Raw genomic sequence first — 11,256 nt, forward strand, 5'->3', positions numbered from 1 at the left:
CATATGTAATGACTTTATTAGACACTTGTAATAACTTTATTAGACATATGTAATGACTTTATTAGACACTTGTAATAACTTTATTAGACATGTAATAACTTTATTAGACACATGTAATAACTTTATTAGATACTTGTAATAACTTTATTAGACATGTAATAACTTTATTAGACACATGTAATAACTTTATTGAACATGTGTAATAACTTTATTAGACACATGTAATAACTTTATTAGATACTTGTAATAACTTTATTAGACATGTAATAACTTTATTAGACACATGTAATAACTTTATTAGACACATGTGATAACTTTATTAGACATGTAATAACTTTATTATACATATGTAATGACTTTATTAGACACTTGTAATAACTTTATTAGACACATGTAATAACTTTATTAGACATGTAATAACTTTATTAGACACTTGTAATAACTTTATTAGACATATGTCATAACTTTATTAGACATGTAATAACTTTATTAGACATATGTAATAACTTTATTAGACACTTGTAATAACTTTATTAGACACTCGTAATAATTTTGTTAGACACTTGTAGTAACTTTATTAGACACTTGTAATAACTTTATTAGACATATGTAATAACTTTATTAGACATATGTAATAACTTTATTAGACATATGTAATAACTTTATTAGACACTTGTAATAACTTTATTAGACACTCGTAATAATTTTATTAGACACTTGTAGTAACTTTATCATACATTTTGTTGGAAAGGTTCAGTCGATTAGGTCAGTGATTCCACACTCCACAGCTGACCCCTCTGTCTTTATACCATGCACAGCAGTCTTCAGTCAGTTTGAACTTATTTCCCTCTCATTTCTAAATGATGCTGTCGATCATATGAAACCCTCAGGTTCCCCTGCTGACCCCATCCCTGCATGGTTTTTTAAAGAAGTTTTACCCTTGACCGGACCCTCTGTTCTTGCTATTACAAACAGCAGTATTGCTACAAGTGTATCCCCTGATGTTTTAAACATGCAGTACTAAATCCATTAATTAAAAAAATCCTGGACTTGACCCTTCAACTTGTTCAAATTTCAGACCATTATCAAAACTTCCCTTTCTTTCTAAAATCTTGGAGAAAATAGTTTTTATTCAATTAAACGAGTTTGTGAAGGAAAATTGAAATTTTGAGATTTTTCAGTCTGGTTTTAAACAATTACACAGCCTTGGCAAGGGTTTGTAACAACATTCTTTTAGCAGATTATTCTGGTCAGTTTGCGATACTAGTACTCCTGAACCTTACCGCTGCTTTTTGATACTGTTGACCACAGTATACTTTTATCAAGGTTAGAACACTGAGTTGGAATTACAAGTGCACCATTAGAACAGTTCCTTTCGTACCTGAGTGACAGGAGTTTCTGTGTTAAGATTGGAAATCGTGTATCCGCATCAGTGCCTCTTTCCTTTGCGGTCCCACAGGGCTCGATTCTTGGACCCCTTTTGTTTTCATTGTATCTGCTCCCCTTGGGGTCTATCCTGAGGAAACATGCTCTTTCATTTCATTGCTATGCTGATGATTGTTGTATTGTTCTACCCTTAAAACTAAATAGTTCTTGCACAATTGACCCTCTGTTAAAATGTCTTGATGACATTAAGGCACGGATAGCTTCCAACTTTTTAAGTTTCAACCATCAGAAAACTGTAGTTGTGTTTAGCCCTAACTCTACTGCTGTCTCTGTTCCTGTAAACCTTGACTCTCTTGAGCCTTATCTTAAGCAGTCCGTTTCAAATGTCGAGATGGTTTTAGACTCTGACTTTAAGTTTAATAAACAAATCAACTCTGTTCTACAAAAAATGCTTCTTTCAGATAAGGCAGATAGCTAAGCTTAAGTCCGTGTTGACTTGATTTGACATTGAAAAAATAGTCCATGCATTTGTTACAACCTGGCTAGACTATAACGTGCTTTATGATGGGGTCTGTCAGGCGTCCCTTTCACGTCTCCAGCTCATTCCAAACGCTGCAGCTCCACTATTAACTCGTACTCATAGTTTTGAGCAAATTTTACCAGTTTTGTTTCTTCACTGGCTTTCTGTGCGTATCAAAAATGATATATATTTTTTAAATTCTCCTGTTAACCTTTAAGTGCATAAATGGCTTTGCACCCTCATACCTATCAGACCTACTTCAACCTTATGTTCATTCTCAGGTGCTGAGATCATCTGACCAGTTGCTTTTGGTTGTACCAAAAACCAGACTGAAGCTCAGAGGAAACTGGGCTTTTTCAGTCATCGACCCTAAACTGTGGAACAATCTGCCCCTCAACATTAGACAGGCCGCTTCACTCCTGCTTTTAAATCTCTCCTAAAAATGCACCTGTATTCACTGGCGTTTAACACATGTCATTTATCATGTCATTGTTTCTTTTTTTTGTGTGTGTTTTTATATTTTTATGCTTTTAATTACAGCTTATTATTTTCTTTAATTTACTGCACTGATCTTATTGTTAAGCACTTTGGTAACAGCTGCTGTTTTAAATGTGCTTTATAAATAAATTTGACTTGACTTGATTTGCCTGATCACCTTGGTCTGCTCTGCCTACCTGGAGTCATCTGGTCTCCCCCCCCCCCCATCCCCCCCTCAAACCCGCATCCAATAGAAATCACATCTGTTGAATTCCTCCCTCCAACAACCAGTAAAGATCAACAAGAACATTACTCACCACCTCTCCTACAGCTTCTTCCTGTGTTCCAGCTTGCACATCAATCACTTTTGTAAATAAACACTTTACTAATTGACTCTCGTGTCTCTGAATTCTGCGTATTCAAACAATAACATGAAAATGTGATAGAGGTGCTCTAAAATGTCGACTGTGGACTTCAGAAAAGCCAGTGGACCAACACCAGCAGATATGGCACCCCAAATCTTCACTGTCTGTGACAGGCTTGAAATGTTTCACTTTGTATAATGAATTTATATATTATACGAGTTTCACTTTCTGAAGTGGTGGTTTTTACTTTTTCACGATATTCTAATTATTTGAGATGCACCGGTTCCATTTAATTTTGCAGGATATATTTCATCAGCCTGTTTTTGTTTTGTATTGTACCGGTACAAAAAGTTTTGTTAAAAGAGAGGAAGTACAGGTGCAACAGGGTCATGTGTTCATGCAAGTCCACTTCTCAGAAACATTTACAGGAGTCGGTGAAGGTGAAACCTTATGTATTTTGGTGACATTTTGAAGCAACAGTTTATTAAATTTAGCTTCAGCACGTAACTTTTCAGGTGACAGGAGGATCTAAACTAAATGATCATGATGCAGATGTTTATAGCCTGTGTGCAGTCATGCTTCAACGATAAAATTCAGAGATAAGATATGAAATGGTCACATGAGATGTTTTTATTCTGACTAGCAGAATCCATTAAATCTAAATGATATACTAAATGTGATATTGAGTATTTTTTTAATGTTTTTATTATTTTTAGCACAAACTCAAATATGTTCTATCTAGACACTTTTGATTTATTATAATCCTTCACCTAAAAATGGTCATACAATTATTTATTACAAAGCAACAATAAAAAAATGGTACCATTTTACAATAAGGCTCCCCTTATAGATGGCTGTTACTGATGCATTTTATAAAGCATTAATAATTGCTTATTATGTATTACTTAGGGGTGACAGAGACAAAACTGATCAGTTTCTTGTCAAATAGTGAACCAAATCTGTTCATCTATAAGGATTCAAGGTTCAAGGATTCAAGTTTCTTATTTGTCATTCGCACCACATGTGGTACATGAGGTGGAAGGAAATTGTGTACACAGGGTCCCAATTACATCCAAACAAAAGTATAAAATGTAAGAAAAGCACTAAGATCTTAAATATGAACTAAGAAAAATGTTGACTAAAAATATGTTAAGTACTAGTAGTATAAAAACAATACGTTAAACAGCAGCACGAACATGAGTCTGTGTGAGCAGATGAGTACGAATGAACACAGCAGCATGAAACAGATCAGCAGCAACATGATGTGATTTTTTTCACAGCGATTATTCTGGTTAGAGATTCATGAGTCTAACAGCCTCAGGGTAGAAGCTGTTCCTCAGTCTAGTGGTTCTACACAATGCTCCTCAACCTCCTGCTGTTTTAAATGTGCTTTATAAATAAATTTGACTTGACTTGATTCACCTGATCACCTTGGTCTGCTCTGCCTTCCTGGAGTCACCTGGCCCCTCCCCCCCCCCCCCCACACACACACATATTGTACTTTATCACTGCATTATAAGTATCTCCAACTAATGTGATATCCTAAAAAAACAAGTTTACAAATGCTTATTGTGCTTACAGGGTAGTAACTTAGTCTGAAATGTTTAATATAAAAACTGTAGATGAAATATATAGGTGAACAGATATGGCTCACTATTTGGCAAGAAACTGCTCATTTTTGTCTCTCAATTAATACATAATAAACAATTATTAATTATTTATAAAGTATTTATAAAGGAATTAATATTGTATCTATAACCTATTTATTACCCACCTATAAGGGGATCCTTTTTGTAAAGGGGTACCAATTTTTTTTAATAAAAACTCAAGTCTAGCAGTCCTTGAAGGAATGTTGCCCCCTTCTTCCTTGTAAGAGTTTCAAACTAAGACCATCATGAGAAATGACCGACTTGTCTCCATTTTGGTCAAACCTTGAAAATAATGTTATGCACTGCACCATATCAGTAAAACTGGCCGAGTTATATCCAATAATGGTAATGCCAGCTGGCTGTAGTGGTCATCTTGAAGGGACTCCAAAAGTTAATCAGTTATAGATGTCAACAAATCATTACTTTTGAAAGTTTCAAGAAAATTCAGTGTTTCATACAACAATTTGCTGAATGCACCTTTTACCTGTTGCTCTGCCTTTGCCAGTTGTTGATAAAAATATAGGAACGAAAAATTATATACATAAACAAAATATCCATACACTATAATGTGTTTCATATTTCAGGCATGTTGATGCAGACGTTGTAAATATTTTACAGATCAGCTGCTTGAGCAGAAAGTGCATGAAGTGTGCCAGTCAGCAGTTTGCCCTCGTGTTGATCACAAGTTTTGGATCAAAGATCACAAAATGTTCCCACTGCCTGTCAAAAAGACTCAAGATGCTGAAAACGCCACACGCGCTCCTGCTCGTCTGCCTGGTTGGGGCAACAGATGCTCTTTACAAACAGTGGATCCCTGACACCAACTATGAGAACAAAACCAACTGGGACAAGGGAGATGTTCCATGTGGCAGCGACAGAGTTCAGTTTTCAGCTCAGAGGAAAGTGTCCGTGTTTGTGGAAACGGCTCATGCTGTGCAGGAGATGCAGCTGCCCCTCGATGGAGAGTTGATACTGTATTCAGGGGCCGGCTTTTACGTCGTCAGTGGCCAAGACCCCGGCTGTGGAGCAGGCGTGAGCACCAAGTTCAAAGACTCGGACTCTCTTCAATGGTTTGATCCGGCGCTGTGGCTGGCAGCTGCAACTCTGAATGACCTGCAAAATGGGGATTTCCTGTTCTCAGTGCACGAGGAGAGCGTGCCCTGCCAGCATGATGACGTTGTTTTCAAACCTTTCTCCTCCTTCCGTGTGGACACCACCTCCAGCCAGTCCAGCATCCTTGTCACGTCGGTGTCCGTGCTGGGGGAGACGTTCAGCAGCAGGTCTGAGTTCTCCCAGTATCTCGGCTCCCACACAGGCCAGCTGCAGTTTCATGGGTCCTCAGTTGTCACAGTTGGAAACCCAAGCTGTGGGGATCCCACTGGCTGTGACTGTGGGAACTCTGTAAACCATCAGCAGATCTGCGGCTCAGTCACTTGTGCCACTGTGCACTGCAAAATGCCTCTCCGTCCCATGGGACACTGCTGTCAAGTGTGTGGTTCCATTATCTCCATCAGTTATGCTGGAGGCTTCAACCTGCAGAACTACAGGGACCGACTCAAACACCTTTTTCTTACCCTGCCCCAGTATGAGTCTGTTCAGCTGGGCATGTCTAAAGTGTTGAAGCCGCTGCGGATAATGGGGGTTATTCCTTTTGGTACATCACCAGAGATCCAGGTGGTCATTGTAGATGGGGAGATGGGGAAAATTGCAGAGACACTGGCCAAGGACATAATCAAGGATATTCAATCTCAAGGCTCTAAACTGGGAATCACAAAGGCTGAATTTCAAGCCTCCAGTGGGAACACCAGTACTCCTAAAAGCAGTGCAGGGATGGTGGTTGGAGTTGTGCTTGGAGTTTTGCTTGTGATTACACTCATTACTGTCTTGGTTGTGCTGATGCGTAAGGGTGTAGTGCAAATGCCACCCATTCCTTCAGCGCCATCTCTGAGCTTCTTCAGGAGAAACACGGACATTGGGGACTCCAACGAGGCTGCTGACCGTGGCTTTGATAACCCCATGTTTGACAAACCCGACATGCTGAGTGACATTCCTGGCCTTTACGAATCTGATCGCAACACAATCGCCTTGACTCGCACAGGCGTGCACTTTATAAACCCAGCTTATGATGAGAATGAGTCAGATTTTTCTGTTTAAAGCCGCCACTCACACAGATTACTGATTAAATGTTAACTTTTGTATTAGCATGATGATTTTACAGCTCATGGACGAAACCCGCTTAGATTTACAACAGCTGAACATTGTCCACAAGACCATAAATTGTAGTCAGACAATAAAATCTTTAATTACCAAATAAACTTGGAAGACAAATAAAAGAACTATGAATTATTGGTGTTCTCCTTTTCTTGTTTATTTTAGATTTAAAACTGAAGAGCAGTTAAACGGTAACAAAACTGTGCAAGGATTTGCACAGTTGCCACTAGATGGTAGTCAATTTGACCTTCTCTGACATGCATGAGAAAAATCAGGCATTTGTGCATCATTTAGTCCTTGTCATGTAACCTTTATGAATATTTATGGTACTATTTTTAGAAGCTGACGGTGAAAGCAGCAGGGATTTTCAAATGCATCCTTTTTCATAAAACCAGAGAAACTGCATTGTCTTTCTTTGACAGCCAGACTGCTACATAAAGGGGCTCTATAAAGTTAGTCATGTAAGTATGGAGCAGCTTCATGGGACCTGTTAGACTATAGAAAGACACAAAGCCTTGATCAAAGTCCACATATAAACCGATCCTGGTGATATTAGTGACTTCCAAAGCTGTTGCCTCACCTGCATGCCAAGCAGAACCCCCCCAGCCAACTCGTCCTATGCACCAAGAAGAATCATTCCCAGTGATGCAGCTGCTACTTTGCTCCCCTTTGCGATCGATACTCTTGTAGGTGACACCAACATGCGCACCCTCCCCACTCAGTTCTGCTTCAATATAATGTCTTCCTTTGTAAAGGCCCTCCGAGGTCATGGCCTGACGCCAATGTTTAAAGCGACTGGGGTGGTCAGGGTAGCTGTGCTGCCAGGGGCTGGTGTTGGTCAGTTTTCTGTGGTCTTCTGTTCTACGTAGAAAATGATGGGTGGTGTCTGGGTCAAAGGTCAAACTCTTTGTGTCTGAAACAGAAAATACAGTTTTGTGTTAATCAGCTCTGATGAACAGGGAAACAACATAATGTATAGAAAAGTGTTTACATTGCAGAAAGTCTTCTCTTGTCTCAGGCTCAGGCTGGGAGGAAGGTTGGGGTTCTGTTATTGAGGATTTTTCACCTATTCAATGAATTTACAGAGGAGAAATAAATTCATGGTTTAAGCTTGCATTGTTTATGTTGGATTACAAAATATTTTTTATTGTTCTAAACAGAAAAAAAGACAAAGTGAATATCCTTTAATGTTGGTAGCACAACACAAAATATGGCAAAAGTTGTAGATGTACATCCAATGATTCCTTTTTGAAAGTTTCATTAAAATCCTGTCAATTCAATTCAATTCAATTAAAAAATACTTTATTAATTCCAAAGGGAAAATAATTGTTGTTGTAGTTCATCCTGGATTCATTAGAGTTGTTATAGTTGCAGATGGCTGTGGGCAGGAAGGATCTCTTGTAGCAGTCCCTCCCACAGGGCATCCAAAGAAACTGGCTGCAGATGCCGATCCATCCACCTAACCCCAGCAGACCGCTCAGTCCTCTTGGGCAGTAAGACTGCCTGAATACCAGGCAGAACAAAGACTGCCTGAATACCAGGTAGAACTCCTTCCCCAGTGATGGCTATTGCGCCCTGCCTGCCTAGCTTCTTCTTGTCACGGACAAAACTGCAGCTGCCGGGGGATGATCTTGGTCCTCCCGCAGTCACGAGCCGCGTTTCCGGCCACCTCCAAGATCTCGGTGGTCAGGCACTCGAGCACCGACTCCAGATAGACGGGAATGCATCCACGGCACCTCCTTCTCAACTCATTTGAGATTTGGGGTTGCAGTTGAGGTATTATTTGAGCTTTTGAGATGTTAATCAGCTTCTCCCACTTGTAAAAACACATTTTTGTTATGGTTACGCATCATAACAAACGTCCAAAAGTAAAAAAAAGATTTAACTAAAAATCCTTCCAGCTGCACAGCATCCCATATCAGAAGAAATAATCATATGAAGAAAGCAATTTACATCCAGAAAAAAAAGAGTATTTAAAGTTTTCAAAAGCAAAATCTCAGAATGAATGTGAGAGCTACTCCAACATGCAACCACCTTGAGCAGCGCAATTCTAGAACCAGTGATTTTTGCTGGTGCTGTAGACCCCCACCCCCAACACACCACAAGCAAAAATATTTGATGCTAAGTTCAGATTCATGGTCATTATGATGGCTGTTGATTTATTTTATTCCAGACTAAATAGGTGCACTGCTAGACACTTGGATCAGCACTGCTATTATTATGCAAAGATCATGCAAGAATCTCTGAGAAAATGCCTGAAGCAGTTTTAATACCACAAAGCCAGTAGATGTTAGATAAATTATATAAAAACAGCTTACCATTTTTGCACACCATGCTCATTTTTTCACTGTAGGAATGTAAAACTAGGTCACACAGCTCCTGCGTAACGTCAGCCACCGCTCGGCCATATGAGTGCAGATAATCCGTCCGATTCATGTGCACAGCAGGCGTACACACGTCTACCGCTCCTTTCTCCCACTCTGAGTACTTCTGAAGCATGACAGAAAATACAAATGTAACGTATATCTGGTTTGTGATGTAAAACGATGCGGTAAAAATCAGTGAGCTTATTTTCTCTGAACCTGAACTCACTTTCTGTGAAGAATCAACACACCCTCATCCAGATGAACTCTTTCTTAAAGAACGTCTCACTAATCCCTTCCTACATAAAACATTTGACCCCGTTCTTCACTGGACTCTGTAACTTTACTCTGCTTTAATCCTGATGTAACAAAGCTGAGACAGCAAATAAAAAGAAAGCTTATATACATACACACACACACACACACACACACACATATTTATATATATATAAATAAATAAATATATCTAGCATTATATCTAACATTATGATACATATATATATATATATATATATATATATATATATATGAATATATATATATATATATATATAGATATAAGTTAGAATTTTGCTACATTGATTTTAGCTTGTGTTTTGCTACTTATCAAATTCTTCTTTTAATAACCTAAGTTTCACTTTTTTACGCAAAAGTCAGCAAAGTTACTCAACAGTTGGCAATACCATTACATTTTCTAAGAAAATGTAATTTCTCCAGTTATGAGTGTTTTTCCTCGTTCAAACCTTCAGAAAATCAGCGTCAGACTTGCTCTCGGACAGTTTGTGTATTTCAGCTACTGTTTTCACCAACTCTGCCCTCCTCTGCTCCAGATGTGCCTGGACACCTTCTGTCTGTCTGCAGACCAGACTCTGCTCTCCTTCCAGCATCAGCTCAGCCCTCTTCCTGGCCTCCTCTACACACGCCTGCAGCCTGCTGAACTGCTGCTCAATAACAGCACCAACCTCCTGCACTGAGGACTGACAGAATGACAGAGGATAACCTGGATACAATATGTTCACATCAGTTTATGTCAGAACTCCATATCAATACTTGTCTCTAAAGTTACCTTAACTAGGTCACTGTTGTGCTGCAGTTTTCCAATAGCTGTTTCTACAGCAGCCACATTCTGACTGATCTCTTTGTGTTTCTTCTGAAGCTCTGTCTGCAGATGATCACAGACAGCACATTCCACAGTTAGGAGCACAAGAAAACAATACGTAAGACAAGCCACAGAGAGAAGCAATACTGATCAACTTCTACACAATTTTTAGGACCTCAATCTGTGTTCGAGCCGCCTCCAAAGACTTGGCTTGGTGCCCTTCGTGCTCCTGTCTTTCACAGTCCAGACACAAGCAGCAGCTGTCCAGAAGGCAGAAGCTGGTGAGGGGAACATGATGAACCTCACACGTCAGCGTGTTGATCTCATGAAGGGGATCCACCAAACGATGGCTCTGGAATTTGACGTTCTCCAGATGAGGTCTGAGGTGGACGTCGCAGAAGGAAACCAGACAGGTCAGGCAGGATTTTAGTGCTTTGCTGGGGCTGTCCATGCAGGAGTCGCACAACACTTCTGGCTGTCTGTTCGTGCGGCCTTCCAGTTGTGACTTCATGTTGTCATGGTGCTGATTCTCCTTTGAATTCTCCTCAGTGGTGATGCTGAAAGTTGCCATTGTTAAAATGCTCCCCTGTCGCCTTAAATCTAAAGCTGATGAGCTTTTTGCTCTGTGGCTTAGAAAAAGCAGCTGTAGGATCAAAATGCCTTAGCGAGAATGAAGAAATAATTCAGAAACCACGCCTACATTTTTTGGGCCTATTCAGCTCATATGGTTTCATTTTTCATCCCTCCCTTTGAGCTGCTATTCTCTTTGCCTGGTATTTAGCCCCACCAATATTGGATCGTCATGCTGAAACCTGTTTGAATCAATATTTTTCTCTTTATTACAGTGCGTCAGAGTCTTGGCGCGTCCTACAGGACGACTTACCTACAGAGCAGCATTTCTCTTTTCATGTCCTGCAGCACAAAAACTATTTGGCTCTCTTCCCATCTGTCTGTGAGCAGCAAGTGTAGATTACTCCATAATGGGACAAAGTTGCTAAAACAAACGTTTTTTCACTTTGTGTTTTGTGTTTGTCCCTCACACACAAAAGTTCCCCCAGAAGCTTCAAAATGTTTTTTTTATTTTTCAAGCTGGGCAGAAACTGTTAAGCTGCACGAGTTCACATCAAGAATGTAAACGTAAAACTTTCCACTATGGATTTCTGAAAACATGCTCATGTCACTAAAA

General features: G+C 39.5%; 2 protein-coding genes across 2 annotated transcripts; one reads left to right on the forward strand and one right to left on the reverse strand.

The window, feature by feature from the left end:
- Positions 1-5,024: 5,024 nt before the first annotated feature.
- Positions 5,025-6,551, forward strand: amn (amnion associated transmembrane protein). Its single transcript, XM_037688395.1, has one exon. It carries the CDS (start codon positions 5,040-5,042, stop codon positions 6,549-6,551), a length of 1,512 nt encoding a protein of 503 aa, XP_037544323.1. The 5' UTR covers positions 5,025-5,039.
- A 440-nt stretch (positions 6,552-6,991) lies between these two features.
- LOC119421174 (tripartite motif-containing protein 16) lies at positions 6,992-10,736 on the reverse strand. The gene is made up of 6 exons (XM_037688560.1): positions 10,246-10,736; positions 10,038-10,133; positions 9,715-9,948; positions 8,927-9,098; positions 7,600-7,674; positions 6,992-7,521 (listed from the first exon to the last, which is right to left on the reverse strand). The coding sequence occupies exons 1-6, from the start codon at positions 10,639-10,641 to the stop codon at positions 6,992-6,994; spliced, it is 1,503 nt and encodes a 500-aa protein (XP_037544488.1). The 5' UTR covers positions 10,642-10,736.
- Positions 10,737-11,256: the final 520 nt, after the last annotated feature.

The sequence above is a fragment of the Nematolebias whitei genome, chromosome 15 (genome assembly GCF_014905685.2).
Source record: "Nematolebias whitei isolate Nwh7 chromosome 15, NemWhi1, whole genome shotgun sequence".
NCBI classification, from domain to species: Eukaryota; Metazoa; Chordata; class Actinopteri; order Cyprinodontiformes; family Rivulidae; genus Nematolebias; species Nematolebias whitei.

What these genes read in the sequence shown, in the direction of transcription:
- amn (XM_037688395.1), top strand. Translation starts at nt 5,040, where the DNA reads ATGAAGTGTGCCAGTCAGCAGTTTGCCCTCGTGTTGATCACAAGTTTT.
- LOC119421174 (XM_037688560.1), bottom strand. Translation starts at nt 10,641, where the DNA reads ATGGCAACTTTCAGCATCACCACTGAGGAGAATTCAAAGGAGAATCAG. An exon ending in CTGACGCTGATTTTCTGAAG is followed by an intron (nt 9,099 to 9,714) that starts GTTTGAACGAGG and finishes GTCATGCTTCAG; the next exon opens with AAGTACTCAGAGTGGGAGAA. An exon ending in AAGAGAAGACTTTCTGCAAT is followed by an intron (nt 7,522 to 7,599) that starts GTAAACACTTTT and finishes TTTCTGTTTCAG; the next exon opens with ACACAAAGAGTTTGACCTTT.